At 39.2% G+C, this 22,467-nt stretch overlaps 1 protein-coding gene across 1 annotated transcript; it reads right to left on the reverse strand.

The window, feature by feature from the left end:
* Window positions 1-3,578: 3,578 nt before the first annotated feature.
* LOC124285071 (ankyrin repeat domain-containing protein 50-like) lies at window positions 3,579-4,781 on the reverse strand. The gene has a single exon (XM_046721215.1). The coding sequence runs from the start codon at window positions 4,779-4,781 to the stop codon at window positions 3,579-3,581; it is 1,203 nt and encodes a 400-aa protein (XP_046577171.1).
* Window positions 4,782-22,467: the final 17,686 nt, after the last annotated feature.

Consider the following 22,467-nt stretch of genomic DNA (forward strand, 5'->3'; position numbering starts at 1 on the left):
TATTGCAGGTACGTTTACATGACCATGACTTGACAGCAAGACAGTAGTCATGGTATAATAGTATCCAAGATTCGCCATCCTGTCAATAATATGCTTCAGTTAGACAAGACTCCACTAACGCTAAGGTATTCGTTAGCCCCAAAATGAAAACATACAATGGGCAGACCAGTCGAAGAGCTAACATCTACGGAAGGCTAATGCTGCCATATTTGTGGAAATAATATTTTTCCAGCAACCATTCACGTTGCTTCAAGTATTTTCTCGTTGTTTCAATAATTTTCTCGTTGCTTCGAGTATTTACTCGTTATTTCATTAATTTTCTCTTTGTTTCAATAATGTTTCGCTATTTCAATAAGTTTCTCTTTGCTTCGAGTATTTTCTCTTTGCTTCGAGTGTTTTCTCTTTGCATCAAGTATTGTCTCGTTACTCTATTTTTTCGTTGCTTCGATTAATTTCTCGTTGCTTCGAATATTTTCTTGTTGCTTCAAGTTCTTTTAATAACTTGAAATTTCCAATATTAGTTCTGTGAAAGGCGACGTTTCTTATGTCGTTGACAGATTAGACATTTTAATTTTCTCGTAGATTCGCGTATTTTCTCGTTACTTCGACCTGTTTCTTTGACCTGGTCTTGTTTCACAAAGCCATCATTGCGCAACGACTACGTAAGTCCTTTACTCTATATCAGACTCATAGCCGTAGCGCTACTACCGCTTAGAGACCAGAGTCTCTCCCCATTTTCCCAATTGACCTCAAGACCACAACGAGTGAATCCCATTTCTGGAGTCCTCTGTCTCGAAAAGAGCAACCCAACCGCAAACTCTGCGAGTCCGGCCATATTTGACCACATTGACCTTCCATTACCAACATTCCAAAATACCTCGTATCCCCTCAAGAGCACAACGAGTGAATCCCATTTCTGGAGTCCTCTGTCTCGAAAGTGTTGGAGTATTTCCAAATCGCACAACCCCACCGCAAACTCTCCGTGTCCGGCCATATTTGACCACATTGCACCATTACAGCTTCCATTACCAACATTCCAACCGACCCCACAATCACCATCATATAATTCACTTTTACAACTCTGTTTGCAGGAATGCTGTATGATGAATCGCTTGTCTGAACACCCCTTGGCGTATTACACGACCCAAAGGTCGAGGATAATGGATGTGGATTCTATTACATGAAATGTTAATACATGCAATGTTTTCCGCCTCAAATACTTTTCTACGTTCTTGTCAAACTGGATTTGTTTCAGAATGATATCAGAGAGACGCAGAAATGGGCACTTATTATACATTCAAACTTCAAGTATGGAAGGAGTATGGAGGAAAGTATGTCCTTGCGTTTAACGAACAGACATGTTTTTAGGACAACAGGAGAATAGTTATAAATGATCCAGGGTACCCTCCTTGCACTCGTGACCAGTGACAAATTGGCAATTCGTTGTGAGCACCTGCGGCGTGTAGTTGAGGGATTATCGTTTAGTATCGCAGATTTAAATGCAAGATGGCGCCAGGTGTATGACCAGTAATCATCATATCTGTGATAACTGGATTCATCAAGGAATCTGGATTCACTGAATGTAACTTGACTACGGTGGATCTTATTCTTAACATGATTCTAAATCTATAACAATGAATGACACAGCTCTGGACAACTCTGGCTAGGCGACTGTGGTATTGCCTGGACAACTTTTGAGTTTGCGATGGAGGATATCCAGCCACACTGGGAGTCCGGATCACCCAAGTCCAGAAACGAACACCTTCCCATCTTGTTCAAGACGTATATTCCATGTACATAATGGCATTACTGTCTACCAGAGATTCGTGAATGCGAACATCCCAGCGACATTTATAGATTGCGTCTGGACTATCGGGATCTTACTGATCATATATGTTGATGGCAAAGATTGTAAATGAGCAATGCTTAAGTTACACGACGCTGGCCTCCATTTAATCGGGGGCGGCGGGGTAGCCTAGTGGTTTAAGCGTTAGCTCGTCACGCCGAAGACCCGGGTTCGATTCCCCACATGGGCACAGTGTCTGAAACCCATTTCTGGTGTCCCCCGCCGTGATATTGATGGAATATTGCTAAAAGCGGCGTAAAACTAAAATCAGTCAGTCAGTCAGTCCATTTAATCGAGCCTGGTACACAGCAGCCAATACTGGGCTCAAGGCGCGATGACGTCATAGATGAATACTCATGGTATCTATCACTGAAGTTTCGTGTCCACACTGGATGAAGTGTAGGCCGAAGCAATAAACTGGAACAATCGGAATATAGCTGATTTTATCCTCTCCTGGTATGCTGTATGTGTATGCTGTAGGGTGTGGGGTTGGGGGGGATCTGATTCCACGTATCAAGTGCAATAAACATATTCAATCTTTCTTTGTTTGTTTGTTGTTTGATATTCTTGCGATATGGTATCGGTCTGTGAACAGCTGAGTCTGTACCAGACAATCCAGTGATGAACAACATGAGCGTGGATCTACGCAATTGTCATACGGTTCAGCGAGCCTGACCACCCCATCCCCACCCCACCCCATAAGTCGCCTCTTATGACTATAATCGGTTTTTGAAGACCAATTCTAACCCGGATCTGCACGAGATTTTCAGTCTTGAGATACAGTAATAAGGCGTCGCTGTGGATTGTTGATAACATTGGTGTATTGGTCTATGAGTGAGTGATTGAGTTTAGTTTTACGCCGCTTTTAGCAATATTCCAGCTATATCACGGCGGGGGACACAAGAAATGGGCTTCACATATTGTACCCATGTGGGGAATCGAACCCGGGTCGTCGGCGTGACGAGCGAACGCTTTGACCACCACGCTACCCCACCGCCCCGTATTGGGTTATGTATGACTGCTTGTCCAAGTGCCGAAATCCGCAGGTTTTCTACTAGGACGACACTGGAGATGTCATACCCCGAACCCCGAACTGAACAGTCTCTGTTTTATCCCCTTACTGCACCAGGCTGGGTAACAATAAGTACCATCTTTTACTGTCAAGCTGTGATAAAAATCACTGAAAAATTGTTCAGTACAAAATGAATCAAAACAGAGAGAGAGAGAGAGAGAGAGAGAGAGAGAGAGACGGACACACCCCTTGAACGCATGTTTATAGGTTTGTAATGACCTTCAAAGTCGCACAATAACAAAATCTATAATATTTTAGAATATTTTATTGAATTTACACAGACATATACACCATAATACAGCAAACTAGCACATCATAAGCTGCACTATAGCATTCATGTATTCACAATATTGAGTGAGTTAGTTGAGTTTCACGCCGCTTTTAGCAATCTTCCAGTAATATCATGGCGGGGGACAACAGAAATCGGCTTCACATTGTACCCATGTGGGAACCGAATCCGGGTCTTCTGCATGACGAGTATACGCTTTAACCACTAGGCTACCCCACCGCCACACTCTTTCACAAAATAACGACTAAGAAAAATATAACACGAGATCATCAATGTCTGTAGCTACACGCATTACAGGAAGCATGTCACATTGTGCTATTGGTAACGGCTATATCACACTGTGTGAAATATACCCACAAGCTACACTTATGTTACTGGACAACCTGTGAAACAAGAAAGTTATACACGTCAAGTTTTCCATTACGTTTTGCTATCATGGCTGCTGTGTCTCCATCATTGTCCCTGGCGTTAATGTCGGCCAGGTTCTGTGAGAGGATGTACTTCACCATCTCCACACGTCCGCCTAAAGAGGCCAGATGGAGGATGCTTTGACCCTCAGCATCCACTAAGTTAGTTAAACCACCTTTACTCGCAAGCAGATCAAGTACCTTTCTTTGTCCATAATATACCGCCCTCGTCAAGGCTGTCCTCCCGTATTTTCCTCTGCTGTTGATATCCACCAGGTCCAGTGATAGGATGTACTGAACTATCTTTGTATGCTCCCCAATTGAGGCATAATGAAGGATGTTGTCTCCGTCATCATCCACCTGTGACACATCAGCTTTCATGCCCACGAGGTACTTAAATATCTCCATGTGTCCCTTATGAGCAGCCTTCATCAGTGGGGTAGCTCCGTATTTTCCCCGACTGTTGATATTCACCAAGTCTTGTGATAGGATATACTGAACCATCTTTGTATGCCCCCCAGTTGAGGCCAGATGAAGTATGTTGTCTCCGTTATCAGCAGCGTGTGACACATTAGCCCCCAAGCTCACGAGGAAATCAAAAACGTATATGTGTCCTTCCGATACAGCCTTCATCAGGGGGGTCTCTCCGTGATTATCCCTGCTGTTAATATAATCACTGTAATATTTGAGTACATTCTTCACCATACCAAAATGTCCCCCTCTGCATGCCACGTGCAGAATATTCTCTCCGACGTCATCCATGTCTGACAAATTAGCCCCGCAAAATACGAGGATGTGGAACACGTCTATCTGTCCACAATATACAGTCTGTAGCAATGGAGTTGACCCGTACATTCCCTTACTGTTAATATCAATCATGTGGTGTCTGACTAAATCCTTCACAATACTAATATGTCCCCCTCTGCAGGCCAAGTGCAGGACATTGTCTCCGTATTGATCTATGTGTGATACGTTAGCTCCTTTCTTAACAAGAAAGACAAATACTTGTCTATGTCCCTCTTGAGCCGCCAACATGAGTGGTGTCTTTCTGTGCTTCTCACCTCTGCTGTTGACGTCAACCAAACCTTGGGACAGGATGCGTTTCACTCGGCCCAGGTAACCGTTCCTACAGGCGTCGTGGAGCGGGCTGTCTTCTTGAGTTTCCATCTTGTCTTCTATTTCTTGTGGACATCTTTCATGGGTGTTCCGCTTCTTATCTGTTAAGTGTATAGTTTAATAACAAAACGACAATTTGTTGGCATTTAGAATGAATACTGTGAAATCACCTAAACTTAATGTGCCAGAAAAAGTAAGTTGTATAGTGTCGCCTCTGCCAGTTAAATGAGACACAGAACTGTCAGTGTACATTGAGGCTTTTCTTGAGTTTCTGACTGTTGCATATCTTCATAAGTCTTTCAGATACTCCGAACTTTGGTCTCAATTATATCTTCTGTAAGTCATCAAGTCAGTAACGTCCATTAGCAACTGCAAGTTGCAAAGTCTGCTTTTACTTGTAAATATTATTTTCCCCGTACAGTGTTTCAGAAAGTATGTTACTATTATAGTTTATTGAAAACTAAACACTCTATGTTTACTTGAACAACAGTATGTCTGAGACCATACAACAAGTATGGATTATGATCGTAACGAATAGATTATAGTTTGTAACCTTTCAGTGAGATAATATTACGTCGCCTTAATTGCGAATTTATCGTGACTGTGAAAGCTCTACATTGATTAAAAAACAACATGGACTATATATATCTGCCGACAAAGGACAGCAAAACAATTTGAGTGCTACAGATTTTTCCTTAAAACTATCATGTTATAAAAAAGAGATGATACACAATACAGAACGAACAACATATTAACGGGCTTTAGATCGCAAGCAAATGAAAGAATATCACACACGAAGAACAGCGTTATATGGTTTGCTCCTTAATTCGGTGAATGTACAAGAAAAATAACGTAGCACAATATGTAGTCTTATAGAAGTTTTACTTAATGACTATGTTGAGATATGATTCTCCTACAGTCTAAGCGTCTTTTTCAGTACTTTGTAAGACAACCTTGCTATACAATACACGACTGAATGCGCCTTGGTACACTACCGATCAAAGTTCGTAGGACATCATGTGACAGCGTATCCCAATAATCGAGCACTTCCTTTCTTCATATCCTCAATATTTATAAGGTTTTGTTTTGTTTATTCTGTTCTTCATTAGTCCCCACACATTCTCTATGGGGTTAGCTGGGTCAGTCTAAACCTTTTCGTCCGACAACCACTGTTTTGTGAAGCCCGCAGTGTGTTTTAGGTCCCTATCATGCTGGAAAATTCCATTATCTCTATATAGTCTTCTGGCCATTTGAAGGAGGTGATCATTTAAGATGTCAGCATATCGTTCCTTCGTCAAATTTCCAGTGAAAATACACAACGGCGTCACTCCACGCGATGATATCCCAGCCTACATGTGAAATTTCAGGCTATGTTTTGGGCGTTGCTTGTTATTTATGCCTCTGTTTAGAATAGAAGTTCAGTACTACGGATCGCCGGTCAGATTGTGAGTAGAAGAAAACTGAAAAGCGTTGAGAATATCAGAAATGAGATATTTAATAGAGGAAGTTCTAAGATATGTAATGAAACCCTTATACAAGTATTACAAAGACTTAACTGGGTGAAAAAGCGCGGAATTCCCTCAACATTGATGAAAGGTGCACAAAAAAAGGCGTGTACTCTGGTGGAGGGCTCACAAAAATCAAGATTGGGATAATATTTTCTTTTCTGATGAAAGTTGCTGTCTGGCCTTTTTCCGATTTGTGTGGAAATGTGGACAAAAGATACCGTGAAACCTAGCTACCAACTGTAACAGAACAGTATACACGCCCCTTTCCGACCAAAAAGAGGCGTGTATACTGTTCTGTATACTGTAGACAGAGGAGTGAGTGAGTGAGTTATTATTTAACGTCACATCGGCAATATTTCAGCCATATTGTGACGAGAACAATCCAGTTGATATGAATGTAGACAGAGGAACGTCTACCAGCTAACTCTATTTTTTATTAGTAATACACCTTTCAAAATCATATAGAACCAGATTTCATGATCTTTTGCTAACAAGTCTGCCATGTCAACAAAGGAAGCCGACTGCTACTTCAGGGGAGATGACTCTTGATGTAGCAAGGTTAGATTTTAAGTCTACAATAGTTGCCTCCCGTGGTGAAACACCTGTTTTAAAATTCTATTGTCAGTATTAGGAAAGATGTTCTCAATAATTTCTTGGAAAACTGTAAATAAGAAACGTGTTCTCAAAAGAGAAAAAATACTTGTCATGAATGACCTTAAATTCATACTTCAATAACTTACTTTTAAATGTCTGTAATTATTGCAGCCTAAGAATATGAAGGGATTTGAATTTCAGTTTTGTTGTTGTCCTATTAATCGCTGTGCCAGCTTTTCTTTATAGCTTATAGCTCGAATCTAAATGGGATCGTATTGCGTCATACCAAAACACGTTAAAATATGGTACTTCTTGTTCCCTGTCTGGCGCTCGGCATTAATGGGTAAAACAAGGACTGGTCGGCTCGGAGTTAGTATAAGGTGTTTGAGTGGGGTATTCATGCTTAACTGTGGCATGGTATCTCAGTGAGCTAGCACTATGAACCAGCTTAAGTCTTGGCTAGTACAAGCAGCCACACACACACATGCACGTCGTCATATGAGCGAAATAATCTCATTTTAAGCCCCATTTTACCTCACCTCCTCTTGTTGTGGAACGGATGGATATTCGCAGTCAGATTAGGAACATGAGAAGTTTACTAAAGAAGTGAGAACCCTCCTCGTGCCTTGGCAAGACTAGTTTTCCAAGTACAGTCGAGCACCGTTGTCTCGATATTCATGGGACCAAGAAAACATATCGAGTTATCCGAACTTCGAGACATCCGACCAGGGCATATCATCGCATATCACTATGAAAGAAAATAAAACGCTTCTCAGTATGTTTTGATTCGAAACTGTTATCCGTTATCAGTAGGGTTTAGTCGTAACAGTAAGTACTTCCTAATTAATTCCTTCTTAATTAATCCTAATTAAATAACTAACAAGTGACACCTTCAACTCAATTAGCCCTAATTAGTTTACACTAATGCATCCCTTTGATTCATGCCGCACCGTGTGTAAACGGTGTGAACAACTTCAGTTCAGAGGGATATTTGTCCATGAAAGGTAGATGAATATCTTTTCTTTGTTTCTTTGCAAAAATCGAGTTAAAGGGTAATTTTGCTTGTTGGGGCCATGAAATTAATATCGAGATATCCGAAATATCGATACATCCGTATCGAGGTAAAAGAGCTTGAATAATGATAAATTATGAAGGATTTTGCAGGGACCGAAATGTTATATCGAGACAACCGAGATATCGAGTTATCAGAGTTTGACAACGGTGCTCGACTGTATTACAGATTTAGAAAGATAGTCTACCATGATAAAGCCAACAATTCCAGTATTCCAGAACACGTCGGACAGGACCTTTCCAACAAATGCGACAGGGTGTTCTTTGCCCTTTTGGATGGTGATCTCATCTGATTCCACTGTTTTAGTTTAGTTAACACTTTGTCTTGAGGTGATGAACACAAGCTTTCACTCAGCGTAACAAATCTTTGCAAAAACGTTTACAAGAGGTCTAGTACGGTGTTCCTCAAATTTCAGAAGCTCTTTGATACTTCTCTTGGTCATTCGCCTTTCGGCTGTCAACATTGTCTGGATTTCTGGGTGTTCTTCAGGTGATGTGCCTCCCAGGTCTCTCGTCAAGGGCCCCCGTGAACATCCGGGTTGGAACTGGTCTTCAGAAACCCATGCTCGTCGTAAAAAGAGGCTAACAGGATCGGGTGGTCAGGCTCGCTGACTTGGTTGATCCCAATTGCGTAGATCGATGTCATCGTATGGACCAGACCCAATAGCTGAATATAACCGTAGATCGGTGCTCATGCTGGTGATCAGCCCAGACTGAAGCTGGTTTTATAGTGTAACCCACTGAGACCAGACTCGACACATTATATGACTCCGAGCCGACCATTTACAATAATAGCTGGAATATAACCCCGAGTCCGGGCGGACGTACGGGGCGGCGTGCGTGTAACAGCTAACCTTGAAGACACTCGTCAAGGCTGTTCAAGCTTTGCATCTGAAATCTGATTATTTTCTATGATGTTACAGGAATGGTGCTATCCCAAATACATGTACTTTTTCAGATATATTTAATTTCCTTTCACATAAATTTCTACAACTCTCCCAGTTATTTTCTTCTTACACAAACTAAAATATAAAATGCCTATTATTTGCACTGACGTTTAGCTTATGCTGCTAACCACGTCTACAGATTCCTGCTTGTTGGAATAACTATGTTGAACTGACTCGTGCTTTCATAGATGTAGCTCGATGACATCATGCAATGCCCAGAAAGGAAGATACCTGCTTCTTATTCGCGTTTGCTTCTATGTTGAACGAAGAATTTAGCAATCAACATTCGTCTGTTCAGCAAACATCACATCAAAGCCATGATGAAAAAAGACCCACCGTACATTCTCTTGATGTTTAGCACGCCAGTCCAAGGCTCAGACAAACGTGACTTCACAACTGAGCGTTTAATTGTGTTGCAATCAGAAGTAAGGTTGCAGGTGAGGTAATGGATATCTTGATAGATGATGATTCCTATTTGACCATTGATATGTCTACCCACGAACTTGACCCCATCGTGATTTGTTCCGAAGAGTTGTGACCTTTAGCATTCAGAACCTACGTCTGTCGCGAACTACCCTGAACCGGCCCCAAGCCGATCCGGCCGATCCGGCCCCTGTGATTGGTTCACTCAATGTCAAGAAATCTTCATGTCTGTCTGATTAATTTCTGTCGATTACCGTTAATTAACCCAGGGGCCGGTGCGGGGCCCTAAATTCCAGCATTGCGGGGCCGGTTTGGGTTAAATATCCAGGGGCCGTTCGGCTTGGGGCCGGTTCGGGTGTGTGGCTTTGAATACTGTCCAGCTGAATCTGAGACATACACCCCTTCGCGCTTTGCTCCTGTATTAAGTTGACATGTCATTGCACTTCTGGAGTACTTTTTCGGAGTGTCCTAACGGTTCAATAACGGTTACCCCTACCAACCAGTGTGCGAAATAGTTCCCAAATTTTGCTAGCCAGTCGGGCTAGCTGTACCTTAAAGTTACTAGCCCACAAAATAATTCACTAGCCTGAAATTTAAATGTAGAAACTAAGCAAAAGATTACAAAAATAGATGAAAATAAGATATTGTCGGCAGGATACGGGTTTCATCATTAAGCTGTTAATATGATGAACATTTGTATCAGGCCATAATCTTGCATGATTTAAAAGGGTATCATTACTTAACAAGTTGGAGTGATATATTTACAAAATGACCCCATGAAAATTCATTAGCCAGTCGCGTCAGGTTGCCCAAGTTTCCAGTAACAAAAAATAATGTCGTCCTTCATCTTTTCGCATGTTTCCATGTGTGGAACATTTGTCAAGATTTTCAACACATATTAACCACCTTTCACAGAGTGAATTCTGCTAACATTATGAAAACTAAAACATTCTTCAGCTCCAAAATTAAACTGTTATTTTACGCACGTCTCACTGAGCGATCAAAGTGAATGTGTTGTTTTAATATTTCTTTGAACGGATTATCGTGAGCGAATTAATGGACATGTTGTCTTAAGCGTATGCTCTTACTTGACACTGATTGCGTTCACTCAATGTCAACTGCACCGTATACTGTTATCTTCACCTTGCGTATAATCTTATAAAAGACATTATCTGAAGGACATGATTCATAATTTGTTCATCATGGATAACGTGTCCGATTCTTGCTCATTGAGATGCCGCGAAAGACAACAGTGCCTGCAGTGTGACTTTCAGGATGGCACAAGAAGGTCAACCAGGCGGCCGGCAAAAGGAACCTTCAGTTCTTCCTTTTGGTGAACCTCCTTCACAAAGAAGCCCTGTATGTACCCCAGGTACCACAGTTGCTGGCCTGGGATCAACTGTCACGCCACCAATCGCGGAAGACCAGGGCATTTAACCGGCAGATACAAGACATCTGGACAGAATATTCACAGGGCATCAAGACTCCATCCCAGACCCTTATTCTAACAACATCTCTCATAACTAAGAAGTAGCTTCAGGATGGCACAATAAGGAAAAGGAAATCTTCATGTCTGTATATATATAATAAATTAATTGAAATCTTCATGTCTGAATATATATAATAAATTAATTGAAATCTTCATGTCTGTCTGATTACCGTTAATTAACCCAGGGGCCGGTTTGGGTTAAATATCCAGGGGCCGGTTCGGCTTGGGGTCGGTTCGGGTGTATCCCAACGAGAGCACAATGCAGTAGGCGAGTCTGAAGTGCAAGCTAGCATTGGTCTGAGATGTAACGTGGTGAACGAGAGCACAATACAGTAGGCGAGACTGAAGTGCAAGCTAGCATTGGTCTGAGAACATTTATATCTTAAAGGCATTGATTGATGTATACCTTAATCAAAATAAGAAATAACACTGCGTATTTGTTGATTTTAGTAAAGCCTTTGCTACTGTGTGGCGCTGTGGCCTTTGGCGGAAAATGGTTGATAATGGTATTACTGGAAAATGTTTAAATGTTATAAAAAATATGTATCATCATATAAAATCATGTGATTCTCATAATGGCAGTACAACCCAATTCTTTCCTTGTAATACGGGTGTTAGACAAGGCGACAATTTATCTCCATTTCTGTTTGCTCTATATTTAAATGATTTGGAAAATATTCTATCAAATAACGTAATTGGTTTGGAATTTGTAAATGCTTATGCACTAAAAGAAATTGGTATATTCATTAAGGTACTGGTAATTCTTTATGCTGATGATACAGTTCTTTTATCTGAACCTCCTTCTGATTTGAAACTTTGTTTGGAAACTTTTGATGCTTACTGTACACGGTGGAAACTAACAGTAAACATTTCTAAAACTAAAGTTTTGATTTTTCCAAAAGAAGCAGTAAACTTAGTACACTATTTCTTCTGCAGAATACTGTTTTAGAGGTAGAAAAACCTTATGTTTATCTTGGTGTACTATTCACAAGCACTGGTCGCTTTTGTAAAGCCATCAAACGGCTCTCTGACCAATCTTCTCGTGCAATGTTTGCTATATTTTGAAAAATTCGCTTGTTAGATATACCGGTCGACTGCCAACCTAAACTTTTTGATCAACTTGTTAAGCTTATTTTATTGTATGGTGCTGAGGTGTGGGGCTACGAAAACACTATTCAATTAGAACGTATTCATTTCAAATTTTGTAAATACATATTGAAGGTAAAAACAACAACCCCAGACTTTATGGTTTACGGTGAACTTGGAAGATATCCACTTAGTATTTCTATCAAATTGAGAATGTTATCATATTGGTGTAAATTATTATTATCTCATGGTAAATTATCAAAAGTAATGTATAAATTAATGTTCAATTTGCACAATTCTCAGGCAAATGCTAAATATCCGCTAAAAGCGGAAGAAAAATCTGTCTTAGAGAATACAGGCTATAGCTACATTTGGCAATTACAAAAATTTCAGAGTACCCATTGGCTGGTAAATAATGTTAAAACTGTACTCGTTGATCAGTTTCTACAAACTTGTAGAGAAAGTAAATCACAATCATCGAAAGGCCTATATTACAATATGTTTAAGGATAATCTTTATATTGAAACTTATTTGTTGCAACTTCCTCTAGATTTACGTATTTATACTACAAAACTTAGAACTTGTAACCACAGACTCCCTATTGAAATTGGTAGATGGCATAAAATTGATGAAGAAAATAGATTGTGTACATCATGCAAGAATAAAATTGGGGATGAATTTCACTTTATGTTAGAATGCAATGAGTTAGACGAATTACGAAACAAATATCTCCCTCCATATTATTGTAAACAGGCCACTGTGGATAAACATATTTCACTTATGTCTATCACATACAAACCAATACTTGTTAAACTTGCTCTTTTTGTAAAATGGGGCTTGCGTACGCTCCGTTAATGTAATATGTATTTGTTTCATTGTTTTGCACATGTATTTGTTTTACTCTATGTCATGTATATGACTCATGAGAATAAACTTTGAATTGAATTGAATTGAGATGTAACGTGGTGAACGAGAGCACAATACAGTAGGCGAGTCTGAAGTGCAAGCTAGCATTGGTCTGAGATGTAACGTGGTGAACGAGAGCACACTACAGTAGGCGAGTCTGAAATGCAAGCTAGCATTGGTCTGAGATGTAACGTGGTGAACGAGAGCACAATACAGTAGGCGAGTCTGAAGTGCAAGCTAGCATTGGTCTGAGATGTAACGTGGTGAACGAGAGCACAATGTAGTGAACAACTGTCTGGGGTACAAGCTAACGTTTGTGTAAGAGAACATGATAAGAGAGTTGTTGTACAATGTGTTTAACACCTGTCTGGGGTAGAAGTTAACATTGGTGTGAGATAGAACATGATAGGGAGTTGTTGTACAATGTGTTTAACACCTGTCTGGGGTAGAAGTTAACGTTGGTGTGAGATAGAACATGATAGAGAGTTGTTGTACAATGTGTTTAACACATGTCTGGGGTACAAGGAGGCGTATGTAGATGATAGAGCGAATCTAGAAAGTAAAAAGACTTGCCGGAGAATGAAGTCCAAACATTACCTGGTATGGCTTTTCCAGATCGAGTTTCCAGGCATCGGTGCCTGGGACGGCAATTCTTGGATGGACATGAGTAAGACTTCACCTTCAAACAGAATCAAATGAGCTTCAATCGCTGTAAAACATTTAATCTTGTGTTTATTTGATCCGGGTTAGAATTGATCTTCAGTAACCTACGCTTGTCCTAAAGGGGGACTAACGGGATCGTGTGTGTGTGTGTGTGTGTGTGTGTGTGTGTGTGTGTGTGTCTGTGGGTGTGTCTGTGTGGGTGTGGGTGTGGGTGTGTCTGTGTGTGTGTGTGTGTGTGTGTGTGTGTGTGAGAGAGGCTCGCTGACTTGGTTGACGCATGCTCAGATCGATGTTCATGATGCTTATCAGTGGATTATCTGGTCGAGACGTGATTATTTACAGACTGTCGCCATATAGCTGGAATATTGCTATAGAGTCAAAACAGAAAAGTCCCTTTTTAGTCATTTTCATTTAATCTTGGATTTGTTTAAAGAAATAGATGTAAGAATAATGTCAATTATTCAATTCTTTATTACTAAAATAGCGTAGGCCATCGACCCATGAGTACAATACAGTAATCAATTGTCCAGACGTGTTACCAATGCATACATAAAGATGATTTGATATATTTGTGTTTCAGTTGTTTTAACTACCAATACTTAATAGGGATACTTTTCTTTGCAACATAGCCTTATAGATGTATATAGATATGTTTCTTAGTAATTCACAATTAGAAGTTGACATTAAGATATTGAAGTTAGACCTGGTTGCATATGCATAATATTTACAAGGTGTATGTTGTTACCTTAGATCCCTATATGATTGACAGACCAGAAGGAAATGAAACTCGTCCTCCACATAGCCAATCTTCCATAACCTAGCATTTGGATTTGTATTGGCATACCATCCTGCATCATTATGAGTGAGTGAGTGAGTTAATATTTAACTTGACATCCGCAATATTTCAGCCATATCGTGACGAGAACAATTTTGACGTTGATAAAGAATTGGTGTAAATTATAACACCTGTCGTCAAAGGACAGTGTGAATTTAACCTAGTATGTAAAGTTAAAACTAACATCACTATTTCACTAATACAATCTGTAAACAGGATATAGCTCGCCAGCAAATGAAGGTAGATCACCATACAAGGTGAATTCTTAACCATCACTTAAAACAACAAACATATTACGATTAAAATTCTTCATCGAATGTTTTAGGACTTAAATATCCTCTCAGGACAGTAATTGTACAATACTTTAACCCTCTTTGAGGACACAGCCACTCACAATCTCAGTTTGTAGACCCGTGAAGGTCCGGGTTAGAATGAGCCTTCAGTAACCTATGCTTGTCGTAAGAGGCGACTAACGGGATCGGGTGGTCAGGCTCTCTGGCATGGTTGACACGTGTCATCGGTTCCTAATTGCTCATGATGTTGATCACTGGATTATCTGGTCCACACTCGATTATTTACAGACCGCCGCCATATAGCTGGAATATTGCTGAGTGCGGCGTAAAACTAAACTCACTCAGTTTGTAACATAAACCACCAAAACTCAAAAACATCTCTCTAGAAAATACGTAAATAAAAATCAAATCATCAATCAAATCTATTTCTTTTAAAAAATCAATAATTAAATGATAGCTAACATTATTAAAACGATCTTTAACCGTTTTTACTTTAAAATGTCTATCCCTTGTGATGGAAATATCACCACAGTCAAGCAGGACATGACTGACCGTGATTCTTTCGCCACAAGGGATACAGAGCGGAGAATCCTCGCATTTTAATGAATATTCATGTGTATATCTGCGCCATCGACGTAAGTTCCAATATGGAACTGATGAGAAGAACATCTGAACTAAGCGAACTGTGAGCGAACGCTTTAACCACTAGGCCACCCTACCGCCCATCCGGCATTAGAAGCTTGTTCCAACATGTAGTAGCATGTTTTTAGATGACGGTAGCTAGGCATAGACAATAATTTGATCCAAATTGTAATTACCCTGTTATACACCTTGTAGTTTCCAAATCCTTTGCTCAGTTCTAATCAAGTCTATGCTCAGTTCTAATCTAGTCTATGCTCAGTTCGAGATTCAATTCGACTTCAAAGTCACATGTCATGCACTTCTTAAACAAAAATGCCAATACCTTCAATACAGTTGACTTGACTTTTATTCTTCATCAGTGCTTGAATGATTGACATCAATATATATGATGCAGGTCCTCAAATCCTCAAACATATACAGCCAACCCTCCAATTCCAAATCCTCACACGTAACACCATGGAGTCAAGCTGGCCATGTGCTCACATCTCAAGTCCATGTCCCAACTGTCAGAATTACTTCCCTTTACCCTTGGCTTGCGCTAAGTGTCCCACAATCTAGGCCAATTTAGTTTCGCACAAAAATTAAAGTTTTGACATAAAAATAATTCCAACTCATAATTTTGGCCATAACAACCAGAATATACACAGGGAAACGCACACAATCGCCCCGAGCTACGTAATTAGGTGTTGATAATTTTATAGCAAGGAACCTTATATCCAAAACTCAGGAGAATAAATCGAAAGATACCTCAAAAATATTTGTTAAGGAACGCAAGATTACAAACAGAGAGTTTTTACCTTGAATTGAAGCGTTGATAAAAGGCTATATCATGACAAACTTCAAGTAATGTATTACCAAGGTACTTTTAGGAGTTAACACAATCTAACCTCTTTCCATTATAAAACCACCTTGTCTTTAGTAATAAAGATTCACCGCTTTTAAAGACGACTTTCGTTTTATCCAAATTGACCGTATTCAACACAAAATCTTTCCAATGCATCAATACGCTTCTGGAGCCCTATGGCAGTGTCTGAGAGCAATATAATATCATCTGCGAAAAGGAACACAAATAATTGTGTAATATCTGGATGAAATTGTATAGCTCGACCTGAATTCTACTCTATCTCAATAGCCAACATGTTATTGAGTGAGTGAGTTAAGATTTATCGTCACATCGGTAATATTTCAGCCATATCGTGACTGTAACAAATTACAAATTCTTATTAAATGCAATTAAATTATAAAAATCCTGTCGACAATGGATAGTAAATAACTAGATTATCACAGATAGAAAATTAAAACTAGCATGTAACTGTGAAATTAAACAAATTTTATCAACACAATATATAAAAACGGGCTAGAGATCACCAGCAACTGAAGGTAGGTCACTATACTAGGGACCATGGGGACTTACAGTACCTTTGCTACCTGCATGGGCCCTAGCTGGATTTACACCATCAATTCAGCCGCTGGTGGTTGAAGGAAAATTTAGCCATAATTTAGAATATCACAAATACTACGTTTATAACATCTAGTAAGTATAAATTTACTTTGAAAGTTTTGGGACTTACGTACCCCCACAGGAGGACAATATTTCTACAATACTTCAACCCCCTGTGAGGATACAGCCGCTAACAATCTCAGTTACGAATTTAAACTACCCATACTAAAATATATATCTATATACAAAACATATTAATCAAAATTTATCAAGTAATTCTATTTCTTTTTAAAATTTAATAACAAATTGATAATTGCATTAAAAAGATCCTTAATTGTTTTGACACTGACATACTTATCCCTTGTGATGGACAACACGTTATTGAAAATAGAAAATAGAAACGGACTAAGAACGCAACCTTGACACACACACCGACCGAGCGAGGAAAACTTTCTGACAAGGAATTGTTATGTTTGACACTAGCTTTAACGAGCTTAAATATAGACTGTACCGACCTAATCATTTTAGCAGAAACACCCTTCTCTTTCAAAACTGACAATAACTTCATATGTTTAACGCCATGGAATGCTTTAGCAAAAAGACCGAAAGTGCTATAGATAATAATTTTACTCATTCCAAGATACCTTTGGATAATTGACCGGAGAACAAAAATGTTATCAAAAGTTGAATATTCGTGCAGAAAACCAGATTGTGACTCGACGATTTTACCATATAGACCAATAGGTTAACCTGTTATTGATAATAGGAGTGTATAATTCACCCATGACACTCAGTAGAGATGTACCTCCATAATTGGATTGAGAATGAATTCTACCACTTTTATGTAAAGAAATAATAACACTAACAGACCAGGCTTCAGGAAAATATCCATTATCAAACACGATATTGAAAGAATGATATGGCACTAAGCTATCAGCAGCATATTTGAAAAACTCAGTAATTAATTTACCGTACGTTTAGTATCAATTATAAGTTCATCTTGTGTGATTGGTGAGTCTAATTTGAAACGTGTCATGTCGTCAACATCATCTGGGTCAGGCACGGGCATATTAGGAAAAACTATCCCATGTCACAATAACGTCAAAGTTGTTCTGAGTATACTTACACCTGAAAGACAGCTGGCGCCTTCGTGCTTCTCAGTCTTCTTGGAATGATTCCTTGACAAACGACAGGGTAAATCTTCAATATTGTATTCAAAGTTAGAACATAGATTGTGTTCATTACACTTCAACTGGCACAGCTTGATGCCAAGGTTAGGGATATTCTTCGGTTTACATTGTGTCATGCCTGATGTGGAAAATACACTGATGAGAATAACTGATACTTCCAGGAGTAAGTTCAGAGAGTAACTCGAATATCCTTGTACCATCTTGAGTGTTCACGAAAAGTGCAGGATGATGGTGAACTACAACCGAGTCACCGAAAACATGTAGACGTATCAATGCTAATATCTGGAGCTTAAAACAATGTAGACGGTTAATATGAGACTACGGCCACAATAGTCTTGAACTGACAACTCGGTAGACCACCGAAGACTGGAGGCAACGATGTTCTGGAATCACTACCGCAAAGTCGATAAACCGACTGAAACCGGTACAACCAGATTACTCCGGTGAGGAGCGAACACAGCGACTAGTGTAATAAATACGGGCCTTGTACAGTCAGCTTTCTATGCGCTTGTCACTTCTGACATACACTAGAATCGATTCTTGGCATTACCATCTCCTTAAATCTTTCCGCAGTGTCTTTGTATGAATATTGATAAGACCTGAAACAGTAGACCGCGTAGCACCATACTTTAGAACTACATGTACTTTCGTCACATGCGCCAGCTTCTCGGGTCTTACTTGCCGTCAGAGACAGCTAACTGGGTTGGAGGAAAAGCTCGCTTTCTTTCCCGAGGCACGTCATCCGTCAAGCCTCAGTTATTTACATACCATTGTCAATATGTTCATACTATCATACATTCCAAGAGGTCTGAATATAACCAGACGACACCCTGATTGGATCATTTAGCTGAAATATCAACTCCTTCCATTACTAGGCTCAAGTGGGACAGCTCCCATTTTGCCATCTTAACTGTACATCTCATCGCAATCTCGACACCTGAGACAGAAGAGCAACCTCCATCATAAATCTTCCAGCACTTTCGACTACCGAGCTACCATACGCGCTATGAATACACTACTCATACACATACTCATAATGTAATAATAATAATGATCATTTTTGCGCTTAGAATCCAACACGATGCTTTTACATTTATTACCCTGACGGAATTGTACTTTCAAAGCTGCTACTAAGCGCTTCGCGCGATCGTATAGGTCCGTACATCCGCTTCTCAGGTACCCATTTTGAACAGCTAGGTGGACTGAGTGCAATGTGGACGAAGTGCCTTGCCCAGGGACACAACATAGTATGAGACCCAGGTCACAAATGTTGATGTCTCCACCGGGATTCGAGTGAGTGAGTGAGTTAAGATTTAAAGCCACATCGGCTATATTTCATCCATATCGTGACTAAAACTAGTTTTTTAAATTCATAATACATACATATACTATATAAAATCCTGTCAACGAAGGACAGTAAAACCACTAGATTATCACAGATTGAGTTAAAACTAGCTAACATATATCTTTTAAAGTAGAAAATTATTTTCAGACAATACAATGTAACAATGGGCTATAGATCGCCAACAACTGAAGGTAGATCACCATACTAGGGACCATGAGGACTTACAGTGCCTTTGCTGCCTGCATGGACCCTAGTTGGATTACACCATCCCTTCAGCCGCTGGCGATTGTAGGAAAAGTTTAGCCGAATTTTAAAGGAACACATATACTACGTTTAAAAATCGGCAAAGCAAAAAATTAACTTTGAAAGTTTTACCCTCTCAGGAGGACAATAATTTTACGACACTTTACCCCCTTCGAGGATACAGCCACTAACAATCTCAGTTGCAAATTTATTCTACCATTTATCTATTTACAAATCATTTTACAAATCTAATTCTTTTAAAAAATGCAGTAATTAAATGAGAACGGACATTATTAAAAAGATCCTTCATAGTTTGTGATTTGAAATAGATATCCCTTGTGATGGAATATTCAGGACAGTCAAGCAGGACATGCTTGAACGTGATTCTTTCATCACAAGGGATACAAACGGAGGAGCCTCACCTTTCAATAGGTACTCATGAGTATATCTTGTGTGGCCAATACGACATCGTCGTATGGTGACCTCTTCAAATCTGGACTGACAACCCAAGTAGGTGTAACCAATATAGGGTTTTATTTTATGTAATTTATTGCTACCTACCTGGGAGGCCCACTTCTTCTGCATTAGATCACGGATATAAGATCTGATGACAGCTTTATAATCAGAGTATGGAATAAGAAGTGGTGTCACAGATTTGTTGAGTGCTGCCTTGGCAGCAAGATCGGCCATTGCATTCCCAGAAATGTCAACGTGGCTGGGTCACCAACAAAAGACGACGTCGTATTGGCCAGTAGCAAGATCATTATATAATTCAATAATTTCGATTAAAAGTGGATGTTTGCAAGATAGAATTTTGATAGCCTGAAGGCAAGAAAGAGAATCGAAAAAGATTAGGTATGGTTTATATTAAGGGTGTTGATTAATATATTTTAAGGCTGTTAATATTGCGTTAGCTTCTGCTGTGAAAATAGAGCTGTTATCAGGTAATCTAGAAGATATTGTAATGACAGTGGCACAAGCTACTGCGCCACCATCCTTGGACCCATCTGTAAATAAGGATTTGTATGTATTATATTTATTTCTTAACTGACTTAATTCCTGTTTATACTGTAATTCATTAGTTTCTGACTTTTTATATGTGGTTAATGTTAGGTCAACGTGTGACGTAACCAATTGCCAAGGAGGAGAAGAAAGCAAACGGGAAGGAGATATGTTCTAGCTCAATGCCAGCAGCAGACAGGAAATGTTTTACTCTTAGTCCCAGAAGCGGAACAAAAGAAGACTTTTTATTGTATAGATCCTCATAAAGAGAATTAAAAACACTGTTAAATGCAGGATTTGACTCATTAGAATATAGTTTTGTTACATACTGCAAGGATAACTGTATACGGCGTTGTGTAAGAGATGGCTCATCGGCCTTGACGTAGAGACTATCAACAGGAGGGGGTTCTAAAGGACCCAAGACAAAGTCTTAGGCCTTGGTGGTGGACAGAATCTTATAGTTTTAGATTGCTTTTGCAGGCTCAACCATAAACCATAATCAAGTTTGGAACGTACCATTGGTCGCTATAGATGTAGGAGGGTAGCTTGATCACCACCCCACTTAGAATTGGAAACAACTTTCAACAAGTCAAGTGCCTTCAGGCATTCATTTTTAAGGGATTTAGTATGTGGTAGAAACGTTAAGTGTGAGTCAAAAATAATACCGAAGAACTTGGCCTCCTTCACATCTTTGATGGGTGTGCCATTTAGAGATATGTTCAAGACATTTTTTGCCAGGTAGTGACTGTCCGACACTGTTTCCATATAACAAGTTTGAAATGCCCTCCACTCTAAGGTAATGACCACTTACACATATACTTTATTTTTCATTGACTTTTAAAAGTCTTAGTAACCATTTTTTTGTTACAATTTTGTGAGTTTGGCCATGGATCTATAAATAGATCCTTGGTTTGTCATGGCGGGAGGACGTTACTCAATATTAATACCGATTCGAAAAACCGACTGTATAAATATATTTTCTATTTTAACACTATTGTCAAAGTAGTTAGCACTTCTGCTAAATATAAATCTACAAATTGTGAATGATAGAATCGAATTATTTTAGATGTTTGTTCTATTTTTGCTAAGAAAAAATAATCTGTTCTATAACACTGTGCCCCTGAAAATTATCAATTATATTTTTTTATAGATCTACTCAAAACTCATCACTTCACCTGGCCATGGATGAGAGGAAACCCACCAACGAGCTCGCAACTGTACATGTTATGCCTGATTTATCAAGAAGCACAGACTTTGCCTCCATACCCTACACAGTTGGAGAGACCATTGTCCTTCAGCCAACAAGGAAAACAAGCTTTTCAAAAGGTCTGCTCATACATAATTCTTAACTTTAAATGACAAAGTTTAATGAAAATAAATTTTGAATAGTTTGAATAAAGAATGAAAATCTTATGTTGATTTAGTAATTATTTTTTAAAAGAGCTAATTGACTTTGTGACTCAAGTTATTTTTTTAAATTTCCTCCAGGTGCAATAGAGTCAAACACACCCATTGTCAGTGACGATCATGACTATGTCATGAAGGAGGCAGAGAAGAGCCGGATGTGTGAGACAGATCTGACAATGTCAGACATTCATAACATGAATGAGGACCTTAAAAGTAAAACTAAAAAACTAAATGACAAGGAAACTCTATTTAGGGACTTGTTTCTGGAAACTATTGTTAAAGATGATGAACATGTAAGGTTCTATACAGGCTTACCATCTTGTACTGTTTTATTGGGTATCTTTAACATACTTGTTTCTAAATGTTCACTTTTGACCTATTGGAATGGCAATGCTGCTGCATGTGACATAACAAATAATTGTAGATCTCGTAGATCTGGTCCAAGTAGCAAGTTGACAATTTATAAGAATATATTCTTCCTCTTGTTCGTCTGAGACTAGGATTTCTTCAGTATTTCTTAGCAGATGTTTTTGGAATATCAAAATCACGTGTTAGTCAGATATTTGCAACATGGATTACTTTTATGTCTCAAACCTTTGATAATAGTTTGAAATGGCCATCAAAACTGCAGGTTAAGAATTATATGCCATTG

This window comes from Haliotis rubra, unplaced genomic scaffold (assembly GCF_003918875.1).
Source record: "Haliotis rubra isolate DU_JTF1 unplaced genomic scaffold, ASM391887v1 Scf351, whole genome shotgun sequence".
Taxonomy (NCBI): domain Eukaryota; kingdom Metazoa; phylum Mollusca; class Gastropoda; order Lepetellida; family Haliotidae; genus Haliotis; species Haliotis rubra.